This window comes from Cervus canadensis, chromosome 11, assembly GCF_019320065.1.
Source record: "Cervus canadensis isolate Bull #8, Minnesota chromosome 11, ASM1932006v1, whole genome shotgun sequence".
Lineage (NCBI taxonomy): Eukaryota > Metazoa > Chordata > Mammalia > Artiodactyla > Cervidae > Cervus > Cervus canadensis.
This window is the reverse complement of record NC_057396.1, coordinates 4,419,949-4,444,613: the sequence shown is the minus strand read 5'-3', so window position 1 is coordinate 4,444,613 and position 24,665 is coordinate 4,419,949. Positions and strand designations below refer to the sequence as shown.

Below are 24,665 nucleotides of genomic sequence, written 5' to 3'. Positions count from 1 at the left end.
AGAAAATGGGGGAAACCACTAAACCATTCACGTATGACCTAAATAAAATCCCTTATGATTATACAGTGGAAGTAAATAGATTGAAGGGACTAGATCTGATAGACAGAATGCCTGATGAACTATGGACAGAGATTCATGGCACTGTACAGGAGACAGGGATCAAGACCATCTCCAGGAAAAAGAAATGCAAAAAAGCAACATGACTGTCTGAGGAGGCCTTATAAATAGCTGTGAAAAGAAGAGAAGCAAAAAGCAAAGGAGAAAAGGAAAGATATTCCCATTTGAATGCAGAGTTCCAAAGAATAACAAGGAGAGATAAGAAAGCCTTTCTCAGCGATCACTGCAAATAAATAGAGGAAAACAATAGAATGGGAAAGACTAGAGATCTCTTCAAGAAAAGTAGAGATACCAAGGGAACATTTCATGCAAAGATGGGCTCAATAAAGCACAGAAATGGTATGGACCTAACAGAAGCGGAAGATATTAAGAAGAGGTGGCAAGAATACACGGAAGAACTGTAAAAAAAAGATCTTTGCAACCCAGATAATCACGACATCCTGGAATGTGAAGTCAAGTGGGCCTTAGGAAGCATCACTACAAACAAAGCTAGTGGAGGTCATGGAATTCCAGTTGAGCTATTTCAAATCTTGAAAGATGATGCTGTGAAAGTGCTGCACTCAATATGCCAGAAAATTTGGAAAACTCAGCAGTGGCCACAGGACTGGAAAAAGTCAGTTTTCATTCCAATCCCAAAGAAAGGCAATGCCAAAGAATGCTCAAACTACCGCACAATTGCACTCATCTCACACGCTAGTAAACTAATGCTCAAGATTCTCTAAGCCAGGCTTCAGCAATACATGAACCATGAACTTCCAGATGTTCAAGCTGGTTTTAGAAAAGGCAGAGGAACCAGAGATCAAATTGCCAACATCCGCTGGATCATCGAAAAAGGAAGAGAATTCCAGAAAGACATCTATTTCTGCTTTATTGACTATGCTAAAGCCTTTGACTTTGGATCACAATAAACTGTGGAAAATTCTGAAAGAGATGGGCATATCAGACCACCCGACCTGTCTCTTGAGAAACCTGTATGCAGGACAGGAAGCAACAGTTAGAACTGGACATGGAACAACAGACTAGTTCCAAATAGGAAAAGGAGTACGTCAAGGCTGTATATTGTCACCCTGCTTATTTAACTTATATCCAGAGTACATCATGAGAAATTCTGGGATGGAGGAGGAAACACAAGCTGGAATCAAGATTGCCGGGAGAGATATCAATAACCTCAGATATGCAGATGACACCACCCTTACGGCAGAGAGTGAAGAGAAACTAGAGAGCCTCTTGATGAAAGTGAAAGAGGAGAGTGAAAAAGTTGGCTTAAAGCTCAACATTCAGAAAATGAAGATCTTGGCATCTGGTCCCATCACTTCATGGGAAATAGATGGGGAAACAGTGGAAACAGTGAGAGACTTTATTTTTTTGGGCTCCAAATTCACTGCAGATGGTGATTGCAGCCATGAAATTAAAAGACACTTAGTCCTTGGAAGGAAAGTTACGACCAACCTAGACAGCATATTAAAAAGCGGAGACATTACTTTGCTGACAAAGGTCCATCTAGTCAAGGCTATGGTTGTTCCAGTAGTCATGTATGGATGTGAGAGTTGGACTGTGAAGAAAGCTGAGCACCGAAGAATTGATGCTTTAGAACTGTGGTGTTGGAGAAGACTCTTGAGAGTCCCTTGGACTGCAAGGAGATCCACCCAGTCCATCCTGAAGGAACAGTCCTGAATATCCACTGGAAGGACTGATGTTGAAGCTGAAACTCCAATACTTTGGCTACCTGATGTGAAGAGCTGACTCTTTGGAAAAGACCCCATTGCTGGGTAAGATTGAGGGCAGGAGGAGAAGAGGACGACAGAGGATGAGATGGTTGGATGGCATCACCAACTCAGTGGCCTGAGTTTGGGTGGGCTCGGGGAGCTGGTGTTGGACAGGGAGGCCTGGTGTGCTGCAGCTCATGGGGTCGCAAAAAGTCAGAGATGACTGAGTGTCTGAACTGAACTGAACTGAGCAACTTTCACTTCAATTTCCTTCGAAAGCAAAATACATATTTTTTTCAAGTGCACATGGAATATTTTCCAGGATGGATCACATGCTAGGGCAGAAAACAAGTCTCAATAAGTTTACAACGACTATGAAAGAAAGTGAAAGTGAAGTCGCTCAGTCGTGTCCGAACCTTTATGGCCCCGTGAACTGTAGCCCACCAGGTTCCTCCATCCATGGGATTCTCCAGGCAAGAATACTCGAGTAGGTTGCCATTTCCTTCTCCAGGGGATCTTCCCAATCCAGAGATTGAACTCAGGTCTCCTGCATTGCAGGCAGACGCTTTTAACCTCTGAGCCACCAGGGAAGCTATAGCTTTGACAAAGCATCTTTTCCAATCACAATGGTATGAAACTAGAAAGCAACCAATGAGAAAAAATTGTAATAAAAAAAATATGTCTAAACAATCTGCTACTAAATAACCAATCAGTTACTGAAAGGATCAAAAAATACTTAGAGACAAATTAAAATGGAAATGTAATGATTCAAAATATATGAGCTGCAGATAAAGCAGATCTAAGAGGGAAGTTTAGAATGATACATGCCTAGAATATTTCCTGGTGGTCCAGTGGTTAAGACTCTGCCTTGCAATGCAGAGGATTTGATCCCTGGTTGGGGAACTAAGATCCTACATACGGCAGTCCAACTAAGCCTACACACCACAACTACTGAGCCACCTGCTCTGGAGCTTGTGTGCCACAACTAGAGAGCCCATTTGTTGTGACTACTAACGCCCATGCACTCTGGAGCCTGTGCACTGCAACTACGAAGCCTGCATGCCAGAACTAGAGAATCTATGCACCACAATGAAAAGACCCCGAAGATCCTGTGTGCTGCAAGTAAGACGTGAAGCAGCCAAATAAATAAATGCTTTTTTAAGTTAAAAGGTGAAAAAAGAATGATGCAAGCCTACATCAAGAAACAAGAAAAATCTCAAATAAACAATTTACTCTTACACTGAAAATAACTCCAAAAAGAACAAACAAAATCTCAAGTCAGTAGGATAAAAAGAGCAGAGCATAAATAAATGAGAGACTAAAATAAATAAATAAATAAAAAAGAAAGATCAATGAAACCAAGAGCTGGGTCTTTGAAAAGATAAAATTGATAAAAAGAAACTTAAGCCAGACTTATCAAAAAAAATTTTTGTTCAGTCACCAAGTTGTGACCGACTCTTTGTGACCCCTTGGGACTCTAGGCTTCCCTGTCCCTCACCATCTCCCAGAGTTTGTCCAAGTTATGTCCATTGAGTCGGTGATGCCATCCAACCATCTCATCCTCTGTCAGCTTCTTCTCCTTCTGCCTTCAATCTTTCCCAGCATCAGGATCTTTTCCAATGAGTCAGCTGTTCACATCAGGTGGCCAAAGTGTTGGAGCTTCAGAATCAGTCCTTCCAAAGAGTACTCAGGGTTTTCTTTTAAGATTGATTGATTTGATCTTGCTCTCCAAGGGACTCCCAAACAAGAAAAATAGAGAGAGCTCAATAAGTAAAATCAGACATGAAAGAGGAGAATGTACAACTAACACTACAGAAATACAAAGATTCATAAGAGATTAAAATGAATAATTATACACTGATGAAATAAATGACCTAAAAAAGTGAACAAATTCCAAAAACATACAATCTTCTAAAACTGAATCAAGAAGAAAAAGAAAATATGAAGAGACCAATTACTAGTAATGGAATCGAGTCCGTAGTACAAAGAAAATTCACAAAAAAGCAAAAGTCCTGGACCAGATGGCTTCACAGGTGAACATTTAAAGAAGTAATACCTATCCTTTTAAAACTATTCCACAAAATTAAAGAGGAAGGAACACTTCCAAACTCATTCTACAATGCCAGCATCATTCTGATACTAAAACCACACAAAAAACCCACACAGAGACATGAGGGCAATATCACCAATGAACATAGAAGCAAAAATTCTGAAAAAAATATTAGCAAATCAAATTCAAAATTACACTAAAGGGCTCATATACAGTGACCAACTAGGATTTATCCCAGGGATGCTAGGATAGCTCGTTATCCACAAATACATCAGTGTGCTGTGCTGGTAGCTTACAGTGAATGGTGTCAGATTCGTGGCCTCCAAAGGAGAAGAATTCACTCTGGGACCAAAAATGCAGCCTCAGTCATTCAGAGCTTTGTTAGAAGAGATTCTATTAAAGTGACGGGACAGAGAAAAGCTTCCAGCGAAAGACACTTGGAAGGGGGTAGAAGAGTGCCCACTCTTGCTGGTTTAGGTGGGGCATTATATACTGTTTTAGTGGACTGCTAAACATAGATAAAAGAAACATCTCTCTAGATAAAAGAAATAAGGCTGTGAAAGTTTTACCAGTCTCTTCTCCCACAATGTACATCTTGAGACAACATCAAAATAAGGTTAACCAAGGGGAATGGACTCCGGACAAGATGTCTCTGGTCAGGATATATTATATCCATATAATCAAGAGTGCAGTTTTTGAAGAAAAGCAGGTTCCCACATAAGATATATTGTTTTGTTGTATAATCATTAGCTCTGGACTTAAAGAAAGTGAGTGTTAGGTGAAACAGTTTGTTGACATAGAAACTCAGAGCTTAGGGAAAAAAGTCCTACATGACTAAGGTGAAGGAATGTAAAAAAATGCTTGCCTCCTTCTCCCTGAGGGCCCAGGACCCCCTATCAACCTACCTAAGAATTAACTCAATACCATATCAGGGCTTCCCTGATAGCTCAGTTGGTAAAGAATCTGCCTGCAATGCAGGAGACCCTGGTTCAATTCCTGCATTGGGAAGATCCCCTGGAGAAGGGAAAGGCTACCCACTCCAGTATTCTGCCCTGGAGAATTCCATGGACTGTATAGTCCATGGGGTCACAAAGAATCGGTCACAACTGAGGGACTTTCACTTTCACCATATTAACAGTTGAAGAATAAAAACTATATGATTGTCTCAATAGATTCAGAAAATGCTTTTGACTGAATTTAAAATTCATTTATGATTAAAAAAAAAAAAAAAAAAGGTCTCCACAAAATTGATATAGCTGGAACACACCTCAACATAATAAAGGCCATATATGACAAGCCCATAACCAACATAATCCTCAATGGTGAAATGCTGAAAGCATTGACTTTTAAGATCAGGAATAAGTAAAAAATGCCCACTCTTTCCATTTTTATTTAGCAAAAGTCCTAGCCACTATAATCAGACAAAAAAAGAAATAAAAAGAATTCAAATTAGAAAGGATGAAATAAAACTATCATTGTTTGCTGACTACATAATATTATATGTAGTATATCTTAAATAAGTTATTAAATGAATTCAGTAAATTTTAGGACACAAAATTAACACATAAAAATCTATTGTATTTCTATACACTAATAATGAACTATCAGAGAAATTAAGAACATAATCCCATTTACAATTGCATCAAAAAGAATAAAATTCCTATGAATAAATGTAACCAAAGAAGGTAAATAGCTAGTACTCTGCAAGCTATAGCTATAAGACACTGATAAAAGAAGCTGAAAATGACACAAACAAATGGGAAAATATACTGTGTTCATGAATTGAAAGGGTCAATATTGTTAACATGACCATACTGTCCAAGACAATCTACAGTTTCAATGCAATCTCTATCAAACTATTAAAGGCATTTTTCACAGAACTAAACAAAATCTTTTAAAATTTTTGTGGACCCACAAAAGACTCTAAATAGTCAAAGCAACCTGAAGAAAGTGAAACAAACCTGGAGGTATAATATTCCCCTGATTTCAAGCTGTACTACAAAACTACAGTCATCAAACAATATAGTGCTAGCAGAAAAACAGATACATACATCAATGGAGCAGAGCAGAAAGCCCAGAAATCAACTGACACTTATATATTCAATTAGTCTACAGCAAAGGAGGCAAAGATATTCAATGAGGAAAACAGAGCCTTTTCAATAAACTGATACTGGAAAAACTGGTCAGTTACATGCAAAAGAATCACACCATATACAAATATAAGCTCAAAATAGGTTAAAATCTTAAATGATTTTAAGACCATAAAACTTATAGAATAGAACATAGACAGTATACTCTTTGACAGTGGTCTTAGCAATACTTTTTTTGAGTCTGTCTTCTCAGCAAGGAAAATAATAGCAAAAATAAGCAAATGGGACTAAATCAAAATAAAAAGCTTTTGAATAGGGAAGAAACTATGAAATGACATGAAAAGACAGCCTATTTAAATGAAATGAAATGAAATGAAAGACAGCCTGTTGAATGGGAGAAGGTATTTGCAAATGATATATCCAATAATGAATTAATATCCCAAAATTACAAAGAATTCTTGCAACTCAGCATTAAAACAAACAACCTGATATAAAAATTGGCAGAGGACCTGAATAGACATTTTTCCAGAGAAGACAGGCAGATGGTCCACAGACACATGAAAAGGTGCTCAGTGTCACTAATCTTTAGGGTAATGTAACTTGAAACCACACTTAGGCACTGCCTGACCCCTGTCAGAGCTGCTATCAACCAGAAGGCTACACGGAGAAAGGAGCGCTTGTGCCCTGTTGGTTGAATTGCAAACTGATGCAACCATTATGGAAAACAGCATGGAGTTTCCTTGAAAACTAAAAAGTGAACTGCCATATGTGATCGTGAAGTAGAACAGCAACTTCACTTCTAGGTATTTTCCTGAAGAAAGAAGAAACACTAATTCAAAAAGATGTATGCACACCAATGTTCATTGCAGCATTATGTACAATAGGCAAGTAACCTAGGTGTCCACTGATGGATAAATTGATAAAGAAGATGAGGCATATATACACATAATAAAATACATTATTCAGTCATAAAGAAAAAAACTTACCATTTGGCACAACATGGTTGCATCTAAAGGACATTATTGCTTAGTGAAATAAATCAGACAGAGATAGATAAATACCACATGGATAAATAAATAACAGATAAATAATAGATAATAATAAATAACAGATAAGTAATATGTGGAATCTAAAAATAAAAAATAAAAAAAAACAAGCAAGCATAACAAAATAAAAACAAACTGAGAGATACAGGGTCCAGACAGCTGGTTGTCAGAGGGGAGAGGGGTGGGAAGGGGTAAGATAGGTTAAGGAGATTAACAGGTAGAAATTTTCATGAGTTAAATGAATAAGCTACAGAGATGTACTAGGCAGCAGAAGGAATAGGGTCAGTAATATTGTAATGACTTTACAAGAGGACAGATGGCTAGACTTATGATGATCACTTCAAAATGTATGTAAATGTGAAATCACTGCATAGCACATTTGAAACTAACATAATATTGTACATCAACTATATTTAGTAAAAAAAAAAAACATTTTTCAGTGTATCTGGGTTTATAGATAGCAAGGGAAATCTCCAAACTCTCCTCTCAGTCACTCCCACACAAGTCTGATGTGTAAGTAACTTCCTGCGATAGTTAGGATCTGAGCTACACTCCCTGACTTCAGTCTTTACCTGAAAACAATGAGGGGTGAAGGAGACAATTTGGGAGGAGGACGAGAATTATCTCATGAGACACCGAGTCAGATACAGTCTTTGTGTATTCTCTATGAGAGGGTAGACTGTCCTTCTCTGGAAGGAGGGAGATACTGCTTCTACACATGTGGGCTTACAGAGAAATTTAGGTGTTCAAGGTTTTCAGGTTTGTCTGCCCATTATTTCCAGCTAGAAAATGTCCAGTTTTGCAGATAGTTCTGGGACTTATTTTCAGCACGGTCTACAATAGATGAGGAGCTTTAAAAATGTTGCCATTGATATCTGTTAGTTTTCACAAAGTGTCTTGAGATATTTGGCTTCTCCGAGTCTATTACTTTCTTTACTAAATTCCTAGGGCAGTTAATCAACGCACTCTACACTTCTTACCTTCCTTCTCATACTGTTGAAATGTCGCAGGCACCTGATAATCCAGCACCTCACCATTCATCTTCATCTTTTCATAGTCAGCTCCAGATGAAAAATCTTAGTAACTGTAATGCCACTACATACCAAGCCCCAAGTTATCTTAATTTAGTGTTCCTAGAAAGCAGAGCCTGAGACAAAAGTTTAAGGGTAACCCAGCGGAGCTGGATTGAGAGACAAGAAGACCCAAGCAGGAAAAGCAGGAGGGACAATACACAGATGAATTCCCAACTGGACAAAGATATGAGAAATGTGTTGCTTAATATGGGACTGTCTGAGGGGCTACTGGAAATATTTCTCTGAAACATCCTTCTGAAGAAAGAAAGGGGGACGTGTTTATTCATCCATTCCTCTCACATTGGTAAAATATTTGCCGCACAAACAATTAATCTTCGCAATTCTAGGTTGTATGTGCATGAATTCTAAGTGAGTTCCATAGCAGAGATGGACGCAGCAGCAAGAGAAAAGGGGAGAAAACCCTAGAGAAGGAAGCTAGAAACACCCTGCACAGGCCCAGCAGGAACCACTGTTAGAAGCTCGTTTAGCACCTGGACAGAGCCAGCCACCGCTGTTGTGGTGGAATAGCAAAGATGCAGCCAGGGAAGAATCTGGAGAGTTTCTGACAGTCTCTGTGACTCAGCAGTTGTACTCTTTGGTATCCAGTGAGCAGAAATGCCTACATGTGTGCCACATTATTTATAAAAGCCCCCAGATGGTAACAGGCCTTCCCTGGTGGTTCAGCGGTAAAGAATCCACCTGCTGATGCAGGAGACATGGGTTGGGCAGATCCCCTGGAGAAGTAATGGCTACACACTCCGGTGTTTTTGCCTGGGAAATCTCACGGACAGAGGAGCCTGGTGAGCTACAGTCCACGGGGTCACAAAGAGTCGGACACAACTTAGTTGTAAGGTACAGTTCCAGCGAGGCAGAAAAGGAAAGACGACCTCAACAGAAGTAGGTTACCTTTATTCAGGCAAGGAGGAGCGAGTCAGCCTAACGACCAGGCTGAGCGCCGAAAGGGATCAGGGAGGCTTCATACTTATAGGGAGGTTTGTGGAAGCGATAAGGGAAACGTCAATCAGGCAGGATATTTTGAGTATTCTTTTGTTGAGATGACACTTGTAGTTGGGCAGGGGGTGATAAGTCTTTTGGGCGGGTGTAGGGGGTGGAAGGTTTCCGGACAGGGGGTGATAAGTCCCAGATAGATGCAACTGGCCTGGCGCATCAGGATGGAACTAAAGTTCTGCTTTGTTTTCTCCAAAGTTAGATGATTCAGCAAGGGGCCTTTGAGACTGTTGTTCTCTTTTCTAGGCCCAAAAGACTCCTTCATTAGTGACTGAACAACAACAAATGGTAACAACCCAAAGTCAGTGGATAAAGTTCAGAGCGATAATGTTCAACACAGTAAGGCAGATAGAAAATGATATACGCTTGGATCAATGCAGTTAAAAGTAGATGAGTTTAATCTAGGGTCTTAGCAGCCGGGGGCACAGTGGCTTCTTGGGGGACAGAGAGTGCTGTTGGCGCTGTCCCCGCTCCCCGTCGGCGCCCTGTGGATACTGCGAGGGTCAGCTGCCACAGCTCCCAGCTGTCCCGTTACTTTGCCGAGTGACAGCATCTTACCTGGGGGCTACACCTGTCTCCCCACACCAGGCCTCAGCTGAGAACGGTTGGCACAGGGATGCAAAAGACTAGTTCCCTTGCCTCAAGGTAGGACTAACAGTAACTCAGTTTTTGCTCCAGAGCTCCTTGCCCACGAGACCAAAGGAAGCTCTGTCTGAGACGCGTTCTTCAGCATTGTGTGGCTTTTCTCTGCTCTAAACTGTTTCTTCCTCTCCTTCTGAGAGCAGTCCTCCCTCACTGAGGCACCTAGAATCCCCGTTTCAGGCTCTCATTCCGGGAACGAGCTAAGAGAGAACTGAGCCGTGATAGGATTGTGTGAGGGGTACATACTGTCCTGTGAGATGCCTCCTGCATCTTTAGTTAGGACTTAAAAGACACTTACTGGTTTGACTCGCTATTTGAAATTAATATGAGGGCCTACTGATCAACGGCCAGACGATGAATCCTTTAAATTGGCACTATTTGAAAGGAAGATTTCTTTGAGTTCTCATCATAAACAGCTGTCATAATGGCACTCAGGGAGGGTCAAACTGAAAACAGGTGGCAGCCCTGCAGCTGAAGATGGAGAGACATCCTTATCACCAGACGCAGACGTGCAGGACTCAGACGCCTGTATGAACAAACCCCACGACTTCAGTTCACTGCTCCGAACCAAACTCTCCTTAGATTCTTCAGTGAATTTCTTTGTCTTCTCGATTCCTCACATATTTATTGTTTCTTTATCTAAAAAAGCTGTCTGCTTGAGGGCTCATTTCTATGACACCTCCTTGTGCGTGCATTAAGTTAAATTTCTTTTTCTTTTGTTAATCTGTCTCATGTCAACTTTATTATTAGTGCTGCCACAAGGGCTCAGTAGGGGTAAGGGAGACATTTCCCCCGCCTTGACACGGGTAATGTTTTGTTTCTTGAGCTGGGTGAGGGTTCCATGGAGTTATTAACTTTGTGATAACACATTGATGGGAATATTTACACAAGCACTTTTCTGCAATTATGCTATATTTTATTTTATTTTTTTGATGGAGCAAAGGTGTTTTAATCAACATGGCTTGGGCATATATACTGTAGTTATTCTCAGCAAAGATAAAGATTAAAATTCCAGACCCAGAGGAATCGGGTGGAGAGGGAGGTGGGAAGCGGGATCGGGATGGGGAATCCATGTAAATTCATGGCTGATTCATGTCAGTGTATGACAAAAACCACTACAATATTGTAAAGTAATTAGCCTCCAACTAATAAAAATAAATGAAAAAAAAATTCCAGACTTATGTTTTAAGATGATCCCTATTAAAGAGAGAGTTGCAAACAATCACCTTTTACCATATGGCTCATAAAAAGGAAGAGGGTACTTATCACTGTAATGAGAAATGCCTGGATTCCTTAGCCCCGGGAAAGGCGTGCCTCTCCTCTTAATTCCTGAATATTCAAGAATCAATAAGGGCCAGAGGGTTCCTGACAGATCCAAAATAGCACACAGGAAGCCTCTTGTTAAATGCTTCCTGACAATTCCCCCTATTTTATTATATTTGTAAAAAAAAAAAAAAGGTCCTGACCAAATGAGTTTGGTTAGTATTAACCAACCATATAGAAAGGTGACGATAAACAACAAATACAATTATCAAGACAGTCACCAAAGTTACAGTTCTAGACCCAATAATACTTTGAAACCATCCTTGTGGGTCTAGCCCGGATAATTTGTTTAGCTAAAGTTTCTAAATTAGTGGAAGAGGGCAGACGTTTAGAAAAAGTTTCAAAGATTTCCTTTTGCAGTAATAGTACATTCAGAGAGGCATTATCAAGTAAATGAAATTTGATTTGTTCCCAGTAGTAGGTACTATGATTGAATTAAACAGGAGTAACACAAAATTGGTAATTAATACAAGTTACAGATCAAGTTGTAAATTTCTTATGGCTATAACAAAAGGAAGTGGGACACAGGCCTGTATAAAATATGACTGATTATAGCGAAAGAAATAGTTACTATGACCACGACTGGTCACTGTGAAATGTCTGGTCCAAGTACCAAGTTCTTTGGTGCTGGCAGCAAGTTTCCATATGTTTTATATGTCTCTAGTTCAGGCCCAATTTGTTTATCGAGGATGATTCGAAGAGGAGGAGGGTGTCATTCTGTTAGGGGAAGCACACTGATTGAAACCGCCCACCCTGGCCAGGCACCATAGTAACTATTTGCATGAGTTGTTTTATGGCAGGAGATCCTGATAAGGAATACAGAACTAATAGGCCACCACCAGCTGGAAGAGTTCGGGAAAGATCGGAAGAGTTCGGGAAAGATCGAGAGGAGACACTACCTGTCCGTCCACTTCCCAGAATCCCTCTTGCTAGCATCCATCTTGGCTGAGCGATGCGTGTGCCACCAGGAAAGACTGTGAATTAGAATGATTGGCCAAAGACCACCCGGAAACTAATCCCATCACCATAAAACCCAAGACTGTGAGCCACGAGGCAGAGCAGTTCTCCTGGGTTCCCTTACCTACTGCTCTCCACCCGGGTGCCCTTTCCCAATAAAATCTCTTGCTTTGTCAGCATGTGTCTCCTCGGACAATTCATTTCCGAGTGTTAGACAAGAGCCCAGTTTCGGGCCCTGGAAGGGGTCCCCCTTCCTGCAACAATTCCACTGTCAAGCCAGCCAAGAAGTCCTTTGTCATGGTAATATTTCAATGTAGTGTTAGTAACCTTTTACATAATGTTTTTGTTCTTTCCCTAACTCTTTCCCTAAAGTTTCAGTAGTAAACATGGTTCACAGACAGAAAAAGGGCAGCAATGTCTGCAAGTCTTCTTTTGGAGGCAGGATGAAAGCCCAAGTTTGTCGGCCTACGGTTATGCATAATTTTGCTGGGCCCATACACAAAGGAAGGCCTTCATAACCTAAAGAAATGTTAATTAGTTTTCCCTCCTCCCCAGGGTGTGAGGGTTCCAGGGAGGGGGCATGTGGGTGGAGTCATTGGTTGATAGGATCGATAGGTCTTTTCTCCATCTATTTTATGACCCAGATGAAGTTCAAGGGAATCTGTGATGCTCACCGCCCTTGAAGGAGTCCACATGGGATGAAGAAGTACTGTGGGAAGTCTATTAGTAACCACCATGTCTTGAGTCCTCTGGACGACAAGCTACCAGCAACAAGGATTCTGGAGAGGTCAAAAAGGGATGGGAGACTCCAGTCCAGAGGTCCTACCAACTTCCCAGGATCCTCCTCACTGGAGTCCATCTCGGCTGAGCGATGTGTGTGCCCCCAGGAAGGATGCCAATTCAGAATGACTGGCAAGAGACAAGCCAGAAAGGAACCCAATGACCATAAACCCTGAGACTGTGAGGTTCTCTCCATTTCCCTCACCCTCCTGCCCCGCGACGCGCTCCTGCTCCCAGGTCTATGGTATATTTTAATATGAGAGGGACTTGGCCAAAGGGAAGGTTATACTGCTGTCCAATTTGTTGACTTAGCTGCCTGCCTCAGAATCATGAATACCTCAAAATATTCCCAAGACTCTCTGCGTACTTGGAAGTCTGTAAACATTCTGGAAATCCTCTGTGTCTCAGCACTAAAGAATCCACCTGCAATGCGGAGATGCAGGAGGCATGGGTTCAATCCTTGTGTTGGGAAGATCCCCTAAAGGAGAAAATGACAACCCACTCCAGAATTCTTGTCTGGAAAACCCCCTGGACAGAGGAGTCTGGTGGGTTACAGTCCACAGGGTTGCCAAGGGTGGGACACGGCTGAAGGAGTAAGCATGCAAACATGAGCACCCTCTGAGGCGTGCCTGAAGCCCACAGGGCTCAGAGGCTACCTCCAGGACTCCTATCTCCATTAACATCCTCCCAACTCAGGCATGAGGAACGAGACAGTGTTCATCTGGGAGAACTAGGTTGTGCAGCTTTAACAAAATCTAAAATCTTGGTAGCTTAGCACAATGAACGTTTATTTCTTAGGCAAAATCTACTGAGGTTTTGGGTGACTGTTCAGAGCTTGGCCCAGGAATTCAGGCTTCTTCCACCTTGTGGAAATTCTCTCAAACTGTGTTCTACAGGGGGCTTATCCAGGGGCTCAGCAGTAAAGAATCTTCCGGCAATGCACGGGATGCAGGAGACATGGGTTCGACCCCTGGGTCAGGAAGATCCCCTAGAGGAGGGAATGGCAACCCACTCCAGTATTCTTGCCTGGAGAATCCCATGGACAGAGGAGCCTGGTGGGTCCCATGGACAGGAGAATCCCATGGACAGAGAAGTCCATGGGGTCTCAAAGAGTCGGACACAACTGAGCGACTGAGCATGCACGTGTTTCTGCAATCCCCACAGTACTAGAGAAGTTTGCACCAGCATCCAGGGTTTCCATCCGGAAGTGACAGTGGTCACTTCTGGGCACAGTCCGCTGGCCAAGACTATCCAGATGCCACTTGCCACCCCTCCCGTCCACATCTGCAGGGAACTGAACTGTGGAAAATACAACTCTTCCATGTACTCAGAAGGAGAGACGAGGACAGGCCGTTAGAAAGTGCTGCATGCTGTCACTGAGCTTACCTAAAGCCAGTTTTGGAATCCTTATAAGGGCGTGGAAAATAGATTCTCCCCGCTTCTGTATGATGTAAATTCCATGAGAATGGAGAATATCCGAACTTTGCATCTATTCTCATTTCACACATGAATATATTGCATAGTTCTTATTTCAAATTTGAAAATCTCTGTGTGACTTTAAAATCAGAAATAATAGCATAACAAATATAATAGAAAGTTTAAGAAACAGTAGAGGCAAGGATGGCTTTATTTCAAATGTAAAACACTTTATAACAAAGTTGTCCCCTGCATATCAGGATGGTAGTAGTGATTGCTCATACGTTCTTGAATTGTTTTTCTTCTGGCGAAGGCTCATATCTCGTCTCTTTCTCTCTTGAGAGAAGACATCACTGAGAGTGTTTTCCAGTATCAATGTCAGAGTCTTATATTTTGCGGAAGAGTTTCTCTCATTGCAAAACTGGCCCATATGAATCCATAAGCTATAAACCTGACCTTACTTAGGCCTCATTTGTGAAACTAAATTACAGTAGTATATAAAAATTACATTCTAAATCTAAAAAGAAATGCTGAATGAGGTATAAATAAGAGTATACTTAAAAATAAGATTATACTTAAAAATAAGATTATACTTAATAACTTTATTTCATTTAAATATATGGCTCTTCATGGAGAAGGAAATGGCAACCCACTCCAGTATTCTTGCCTGGAGAATCCCATGGACAAAGGAGCCTGGTAAGCTACAGTCCATGGGGTCACAAAGAATCGGACACGACTGAGCGACTAACACATCTCATGGCTCTTCAAGAAACACCTTCCCTAGACTTGTAAAACATATTTTTCTGTTTAACCTTGTAAACACTGGTCAATTTTTTCTGCAGTTGAACCAGCTATTAGCTTTTAGGAGAGTCAAAATTCTCTTAGTTTTGGGATCAAATTTGTATTGTCTTGTTCCACGGAAGAAATAGAAAAATCCTAGAAGTAAAACAAAGGAGACATTATGTTATACAAATGATTTCTAGGTTTAACCTGAAAAAATCCAAGTCATTTGTCAGAATAAATATTTTTTGTATTTTCTGTTCCAAATAGCAATACTGATGCTATTCTGTGGCAACAAAATCAGTTCAGTTCAGTTCAGTCACTCAGTTGTGTCCAACTCTTTGTGACTCCATGAATCGCAGCACGCCAGGCCTCCCTGTCCCTCATCAACTCCCGGAGTTTGCTCAAACTCATGCCCATTGAGTCGGTGATGCCATCCAGCCATCTCATCCTCTGTCATCCCCTTCTCTTCCTGCCCCCAATCCCTCCCAGCATCAGGGTCTTTTCCAATGAGTCAACTCTTCTCATGAGGTGGCCAAATATAGAGGAGTATTGTAAACTCACTTACCACCTTTCTGGAAAACAGCATCAACTTTGTCTCCAATTCCAGGAAATTCTTCTGCTATCATTTTGGGGTAGCCTGCATCCATGGATTGTTTATATTCATCATACCTGGTCAAAAAATAATTGGAATGTCAGAACTACTTGTTAAAGATGTAGCCTTCTCAAAACCGTTATGAGGAATTCATCAGCAAAAACATAATAAAATCTCTTTCACAGATTATGTATAAAATAGGAAGTGAGATGAGGTGAGCAGGATGCTGGGTGGACTAGAAAATTTATAAGGTCCCTCTGAACTATGACATCTAATTCTAATTTCTCCAATAGGTGCCATTAATGTCAAATGCAGTCAAAGGTATGTTCCTGGTGTCTGCAGCAGTTCTGTGAAGGTGAATGCCCTTCTCTTCACATTATCTTTCTCAATTCAGGCCCACGTTCTTCCTGAATTTCTAGGACAGATATGATCATTATTGGTCAATAGACTTTGCAACTAGACAAGCTACTGCCATTCACAGCAAAGGCAGCCAGCCAAGGCAATGTGAGACTCATGTCTTAATGATTCAATCTAGTAACTTCTATGTAGAAAGGACAGGTATCCTCCCATTTTCTGCACCCAGTCTTTACCTCCAGCATTTGTTGGCAACAAAGAAGTATGTTTTCCCAGTATCTTCCTCAGAAACAGCAGCATCGATGCTCTTCACCGTTCTCGGAAAGCCAAAGGATCTGTGGATGTCCCTGGGGTATCCGTAGACCACATCCTGCCCCTTAACAGCCCAGTACTTGTTACCTGCCAATCAAGAAACCGGGATGAAAACCCTTGCCAAGGGCACCAGTAGGCAGGAGGCAGATCTCCAGCTAAATGCTCACTCTCACGTGCGAGGGCAGTGTCCCCGCTGCACATCAGAATCATTGAGGGAGATTTTTGTGTTTTTTCTGAATACGGATGCTGATAGGCTACCCCAGGCCAATTAAATTAGTATATTTAAGTTTTTTTTCCTAGATGATTCTGATCTGTAGCGAGCTTTGGGAATGACTGGTTTATGGAGCTGACGGCCTCTTTCCAAAGCCAGAGGTTCAAACGATTAAAGAGTTCATCATGCCACCACAGGGATAGAAATCTTCACTTCTCCAGGTTGCCCACAGGCTGCAGAAGTTCACCCCAAGGTATCCTAAAGTCCAGAGGGTTGTAATGACTCACGATCTGTAATGACTTGCGACCCTGGGTAGAAATCATTACATCTAACTAGAAGACAGTTCCAAATCCTTAAATTTAAGCTGTGTCCAGATTCTGCACATTTATACTCAGTAAGTGAAGTGAAAGTTGTTCAGTTGTGTCTGACTCTTTGTGACCCCATGGACTATACAGTCCATGGAATTCTCCAGGCCAGAATACTGGAGTGAGTAGCCTTTTCCTTCTCCAATACTTAGTAAATCACAACTCAAATAAAACTGGTCTTACATCTTGAAGCCAGCATTGTTCTTATTGCACAAGTATTCTTATTTATCCCTCGGGGAAAAAAGCAGTTTGAAACTTTATATATCTAAAATCCTATTTATTTTCTTTATGAAAGAGCTAGAAAGCCCATTTCAAAGTTTATTGCCCATCTGAACTGTTTTCAGTTCTTTGCCTTGAGAGTGTTACTGGGTCAGGTGTCTTAATGTTCGTCTATACTCTGCCAAACATATATTTTCAGAAAAACTGGTATTTAGCATAGTGTTGTCAAAGTAAGGAGCTGACCATTGGATTGGGGTTTATTCTGATAGAATCAAAAAGTTTGCCTCATGCAGTTCATGGTAATTAAGGACTTTTCACACTTTAATGTACATATGAATTGCCTTGGAATCTTGGTAACATTCAAGAAGGTCTGGAGTAGGATCTGACTACATAGATGGACTTTGTGGGCCTTATGCTATGTGAGGTTCTGTGATTCTCACAGACTGGGGACAGTGTCAGCGCAGCTGGTCTGCGAGGCGTACTCTGATGGCAAGGCTGCAGCGCCCCCATCTGGCTGTCGTGGGCCAGCTTCTCCTTTCAGGAAAGCAACTTGGCGGAAAACAGGCTCTAGGGAACCAAGCGACTCCAATGTTCCTCTCAGTTTTATTCCTGGACACCCCAGGGAGGTGGAGAGGATTTAAAATACATAGTTTGCACAGAAAATCCTTTCATAGGTTCATATTCACAAACAGGCCAGAAAATCTGTGTCTCAAATTTTTTCCCTTAGAAATGCACTCTGCGATTCTTGGCTAAGGAGATGGACTCCCACTGATATGGCATGAATGCTCCGTTTGTCAAAGTCCATGGAAAGAAAGTCGGTAGTAATCTCACACATGAGCCCAAAGCAGAAGAAAACTTAATTGGTAAAAAGTGAAAGTGAAGTCCCTCAGTCATGTCCGCCTCTGTGACCTCATGGACTGTATAGCCCACCAGGCTCCTCTGTCTCTGGGATTCTCCAGGCCAGAGTACTGGAGTGGGCTACCATTCCCTTCTCCAGGGGATCTTCCCACTCAGGGATCGAACCTGGGTCTCCCGCATTGCAGGCAAATGCTTTACCCTCTGAGCCACCAGGGAAGTCCCAATTGGTAAAAACTGAAAGTTAATTGGACAGAGGAGCCTGGCAGACTACAACCCATGGGGTCGCAAAAGAGTCAGACGTGACTTAGTGACTAAAGAACAGCAAAAATTGGAAGTATTACCTTTGAAAAACCGGACCTCGTCCCTGTCGGCAACCTCATAAGCAGCATGAAGTCCATTTGGGAGATGTGGCCAGAAAACAGAAATGAAATTGAGCTCCACTTCTGGGTAGAAGGGATTTGTGCGCATGTAGAACCTAATTTGAAGAAAAAAAAAAAAAAAAGGTTTTGATCAAATCCATAGCAAGTTCTGGTGTCATCCAGGCCCTTCTATGGCTGGCACTGGTGGCTTGTGGGTTAGTGTTTATCATGTGGCTCTCCAAAGTGGAGGTGGAGAGGAGTTCTGGTCTGTAGCCTTTGCTTTCTTTCTTGCTGAACATACTCCAACCACTGCAGATTTCAAGAGATTTGAAATGGTACCTCACTGTATAGTATTTCCCCCATACAGGCAGAAGCCATCTCAGGAATATAAATAAATAGAAAAATATAGCAAAATAATTTCAAAGGGATACAGAGGGATGGGGCCTTCCCTGGTGGCTCAGATGGTAAAGAATATATCTGCAATGGAGAAGACCTGAGTTTGATCCCTAGGCTGGAAAGATCCCCTGGAGAAGGGAATGGCCACCCACTCCAGTATTCTTCCCTGGAGAATCCCATGTACAGAGGAGCCTGGCAGGCTAGGGCTACAGGGGTCACAGAGTTGGACATGACTGAGTGACTAACACACATGCACACACATACACACGCACACACAAACGGATGAGTTATGATTATTTTTAGTACCTTTGGTTTAGATATAATTTTAAATTGATATAATTAAACTTTTAATAATGCTGTTTAACAGCAAGCTTGCAAAATTCTCCAATGGCACTGGCTAGAACACAACACTAGCATTCTGCATTTCGTACACACTCTGCCTACTTCATGCCTTACCTCACAGAAATCCTGTGAGAGATTACTTCCATCTCACAGATTAGAAATTGGGGAGGGGGGGCAAAGGGAGGTGTCCAAGGCCATGCGACTGATAAGACGCCTGATAAGACGCTAAGTTTTACTTAGCCCCTCCCTATGTGCTCCTTTGACCGGCAGTTCACAAAGGAGGTTCTGCAGGCCCATGTGTGCTAAGTCACTTGAGTGACTCTGCCTATTATTTGTTAACAACAAAGTTGACTCTACAGTCCACAGGGACTGGGGTAAAGAGGAAGCATAAACCGTCATGTGGATCCACAGAAAAGTTCTCCTGATTCCAAGCCGCAGGGCAGACTCTGGCCTTCTTGATCCAGTGGCCTCTGCCTGACTGTGAGAACTGGGGCAAGTCTGTCACCGTCACTGTTTCTAGCCTTCATGTCTCCATGACTTGGTGACATCCAAATGACCTCAGAGTCCTCTCGGGTCTTGCGGACCTTAGACCCCGCCCTGTTCTTTGGGGTCATCCCTCAAGTACTTGCTTTGATGAGATGTCCTGCTATACTGAGAGCTTTTCTTGAAAGCCGTATCTTTCCTAGCACTTCCCAGCATTGAGCTGCCCCCTGCATGCATCCATCCTCATCTCTTAAATTCAGAGATAGTAAAGCACAGGCTGGGAAGCCGGAGGAGCTGACTCCCTGCCTTCTGGGTTAGCTATGACTGTGACTCAGTAGAAGAGCACTCCAAGAGGAGAGCGAGGAGAAGCCAGCCTTTTAAAGCACCCCTGCTTTCCATGCGTGCTGGGCTGTGCCGTTCAGAAAAAGGCTATTACTATTTTCCTGGTCCTTTAGGAATCAGAACTGTACACAGAGCGGCCCTACTCCTCACACGCAAGGAGACCCTAGACTTCTCGAGGTCTCATGCTGCCTCGGGAACTCTGGGACCCTCCTCTGAGCACAGAAACTCACTGTCACCATCCATTCCCACCCCCGGCCGGGACCTCGTGAGCTTCTGGGGGTTCTCCCTGCAATGGCGCCTACTGTTCTTTGCCCCCTCCCGGGGTTGGGGCACAGAGACCTGTTATGACCATAGACTTTGGAAGGGGTGTCTTTACCAAGATGACACTTAAAAGGGGTCTACACAACCCTCATCAGCATGATAATGCTGTGAAAAGGACTGATTTCTCCTAACAAAATACTGATGTACCTAACCATCCCAAAGAGGGACAAAAACAGGAAGAGGCCCGAAGCAGAGGTCGGAAGACCAATTACTGCTCTGCTGCCGGTGAACTCACTACCCTGAGGATCTCTTTCCTTCTCTCTGCTTTACTTTACAGATCTGTAAAATGGAATTATATTCACTGATTTGCTGCTTCAGTGGTAATTTTTCTGAGAATCAAATGACAGAATACATGCTGGGGAAAAAGTTGTTAAAATTCACTATGTTGTGCAAGAGCAAGCTATTGTTTACACTTAATTATAACTATAATCATGTATATAAACAAATGTAATAAATAATGTGTGAAGCATAGTAGTGGCCCATAGTAGTAGCCCATAATAGTGAGTCCTATTATTACTACAAATACAAAACGCAAAGAAGAACTGTTGTCTTACCGGTCTTTGAAGAACATCATTTCTCCCCGAATTGTAGTTATAGCATCGAAAGTTAGCTTGCTATCACACACTTCTGGGGTTTGTGGGCCAGTTGGTTGAATGGGATTTTGGGAAGGTCCTAAAGGAACAAGAGATCTGAAGTTAGTTCTGCCTGGCTTTGGAAAACCACATAACCAAGGAAAGTTTCTTAAAAGATACAGACAAAAGATACAAAAGATGTTTTAAGGACCCCTTGTCTATACTATTTTTCTTTATACCCACCGTAGATGGCCTGGATCCCATCAATGTCATCCTGAGAAAGCTGAACATCACACCACTGAAGATGTAACTGGGGTACATCAGAGCCCCAATGTCAGTAGAATGAGAAAGTCCAAGGGAATGGCCAAATTCATGAGCTGCCACGCGATATAAGTTATAATCTAAAAGGGACAATAAACCCATTTGCAATTATTTGAAATGTTTTCAGTTTTGAGACATTTAATTAAGAAGTAGTCTACAACTATAAAAGGATTAATGTTCTTATTTTATCAGTAGCTTTTTGAAATATATAAATTTTTTCCTAAAAGGGGAGAAGGATGCATTCATTACTAGTGAAGAGAGTACATGCTCAGGCATGTCTGACTCTTTGCATCCCCATGGACTGCAGCTTGCTAGGCTCCCCTGTCCATGGGATTTCCCAGGCAAGAATACTGGAGTGGGTTGCCATTTCCTTCTCCAGGGATCTCTGTGACCCAAAGATCGAACCCGAGTCTCCTGTATTTGGCAGGCGGGTTCTTTACCACTGAGCTATCTGGGAAGCCAGTGAAGAGATTGGTTAAAACTTGAATTCTATGATTACAATTAAAAAGCAAATTCAGCCAACAAGGCTCTAGTGCATTATAGAGTGAAGTAAGCCAGAAAGATAAAGACCAATACAGTATACTAACGCATATATATGGAATTCAGAAAGATGCTAACGATAACCCTACATGCAAGACAGAAAAAGAGACACAGATGTATAGAACAGACTTTTGGACTCTATGGGAGAAGGCGAGGGTGGGATGATCTGAGAGAACAGCATTGAAACATGTATATTATCAAGTGTGAACCAGATCACCAGTCCAGGTTGGATGCATGAGACAAGTGCTCGGGGCTAGTGCACTGGGATGACCCAGAGGGATGGGATGGGGAGGGAGATGCGGGGGAGGGGGGGGGATCAGGATGGGGAACACATGTAAATCCATGGCTGATTCATGTCAATGTATGGCAAAAACCACTACAATATTGTAAAGTAATTAGCCTCCAACTAATAAAAATAAATGGAAAAAAAAAAGGCTCTAGCACAGATTAATCCATCTTGTCAGTGGTCATATGGCATATATTATTTCACTGAGAAGCAATATTCTTCTATTAACACAATTTTTTTCCTATTTATAGATTGATAGATGCTTAATGCTGGAAATTTTAGAATATATATATATATATAGTATCTTCTCCCTTAATTTCTACACATCTTACTAACATTGTTACACTTTGGTGTGTTTCCAGGAAAAAAGATTCTGTGTAGATGCCCACAAGGAAAACATTAAGATATTCAACACTTTCTCAATAGAAATTTCAGAGTAGCCCATTTGTAACCAGTAAGATGGTCTTACTAACAGAAGTAATTGTCTTACATTTTCTAAATGTATTGTTAATTTTCTAAGTGGTAGCAGAAAAGTACATATTTCTATTAACACACTCTTTCAGTTAAATCAGCCAATATTACAATGAACCAAGAAGGTGGGAGGAGGGGGGAGGGTTGAGAGAGGCAAGACAAGCTGACTTACTTTGGAAATCGGTGGTCCACCTTTCATCATCATCAAAATGAGCGTCTCCTCCGATACCTGCACCTGGTTGAAAAGCATGAGCAAGGTTTCCACCAGGTCCATCAAAAGGAGAATTGTCACGATGATCTACAAGAAACAGAATTCATCAGATGTTTCTCTAGATTCTTATTTAGTCTAACCCAGGAGAGTAAGCATTAACTTTGCTAAGAGGCCAACAGATTTGCAGCAAATGAGATCTAGTCTCCTTCTTAAGTCCATAAAATCAACACTCTTTTTAAAACAAGGAAATCTATCTGCAAAGCTGAAGAGATTCAAAGGCAAGGGGAAGTTAAGGTAAGAATACTTTCGTGCTACAAAAAGAGCTTACCTCCCCTGACAAAGGATATCATTATGTCCGCTTGACCCTCAGAGACCTTGGTGAAGGTCAAGGGTGTGACATTTCTCCAGAGCTGAAAGGCTTTCTCAATGGCTTGGTCCACAGCTGCTCTTGACAGGTCTGGGGTGTAATTTTCAATCCTTCAAGTGAAATAAAACACAGACAAGTCAGATTTCACTTCTCACAGCTCTGAAGGAAAAGAGCATTCCCACTCTGGTGCTCAATCTAATTACCTGTAAGTCAGGTTTGTGTTCTCCCAACGAGGATTTCCTGGGGTGAGAACAAACTGGGCCACATCGGGCACCCCACATCTGGGCTGCTTCATCACATTCAGAGTTTCAGCATCTGGTTTCCCAGTCACTCTCAGCCCAAAGAATTTTTGCATTTGCTTTAGCTTTTCAGTTATGAGGCCACCGTTTCTCTGCCTTTCAACTTTCTTCCCATTACTGTTCAGATTGTAGTAGTTTTCCAGGTATTTCTGATGAAAGATAAAATTATCAAAACACTGAATGGGAAATCCTCTAATTTTACTAAATAGTGATGGTTTATACTGTCATAGCTGAAACAAAGAATGACTTTTAAAGGTTGCATTTAGGTTCCATGGTCCTTATTATCCTTTTTGTTGGTGGAAACTCATTTTGGAGTAGAACTCTTCCTGCCACTATTTACTGTGAAGTCAGAATTATAATTTTATAGAGACATATTTGTATATTATTCCTTTAGTTCCCTATCACTTTTAACTAGAAAAATGAGAGTCTATGCACAGCTAGATACATTTTGGGGGAGAATACCCTTTCTGACAAAAATCTCTCTTTGTAGGAAATCCATCCTTAAATAAACTCTATTGTACTATTGCTGGGGGCTTCCCTCATAGCTCAGACAGTAAAGAACCCACCTGCAATGCAGGACACATGGGTTCGATTCCTGGGTCAGGAATATCCCCTGGGGAAGAGAATGGCAAAGCATGTCAGTATGCTCGCTGGGGGAAGCCCATGGACAGAGGAGCCTGGTAGGCTCCAGCCCATGGGGTCACAAAGAGTTGGACATGACTTAGTTACTAAATCACCACCAGAACTGCACACTGATACTCTTCTGTTATATTGTGGAAAAACACAAATAAGGCTTTTGTATATTGGGCATGTGAAATTCAGCATTTACCTGCACCGTCTCCACATCTTGTTCTTGTGTTTCTGAAGTCGCTGCTGGGAAGCCGTGAGACCCCGCGCCCCAGAGGAGCAGCAGCAGCAGAGGCAGTCTGGGCATGCTGGTCTCTGTCTTCCGTCTCAGCTTAAGGAATCGGAAAGCTCCTACCTCTCTGCTGCTCCAGTGTCTCAACCAGGAAGCTCCCTCTTTATATACAGGTTCTGGAACTTCCAGGAAGCCGGCAGCTGTGTGACTCACATTTCACAACATCCTTTGATTAGCTATGAGCAATCATCACAAATGGTGACTCCAAGCAGAATATCTGGGGTCGTTTGGTGTTGCAATCTTCATTACTATCAAACAGGACGTGGGCAAAGGAGACATATCCACCATGTAAACAATTGTTTTCTCCAATTCATTTCTATCCTGTTTGAGAAAGACCTTCTTATATATACAGGTCACAGAGTACTCCATGGACTTTAAAATAAATAAATAAATAGCAGGCTTTGCGGCTTGATTCTGCTGGTCATAAAGTGCTCTGGTTACACACACACACCTTGCTTCCCAAGCAAAGGGCAAAACTGCTGACACGTATGCCCTAGGGCTTCTCAGCACCTGCACAGACAGGCACTCATTTGT

At 41.9% G+C, this 24,665-nt stretch overlaps 1 protein-coding gene across 1 annotated transcript; it reads right to left on the bottom strand.

Moving 5' to 3' along the window:
* Positions 1 to 14,379: 14,379 nt before the first annotated feature.
* LOC122450309 (interstitial collagenase-like) lies at positions 14,380 to 24,202 on the bottom strand. The gene is given in 11 exon segments (XM_043482572.1): positions 14,380 to 15,144; positions 15,557 to 15,660; positions 16,174 to 16,336; positions 18,244 to 18,377; positions 20,700 to 20,817; positions 20,961 to 21,009; positions 21,012 to 21,118; positions 22,508 to 22,633; positions 22,875 to 23,023; positions 23,117 to 23,361; positions 24,042 to 24,202. Coding segments are annotated over 11 exon segments (1,410 nt in total). The 5' UTR covers positions 24,147 to 24,202; the 3' UTR covers positions 14,380 to 15,034.
* Positions 24,203 to 24,665: the final 463 nt, after the last annotated feature.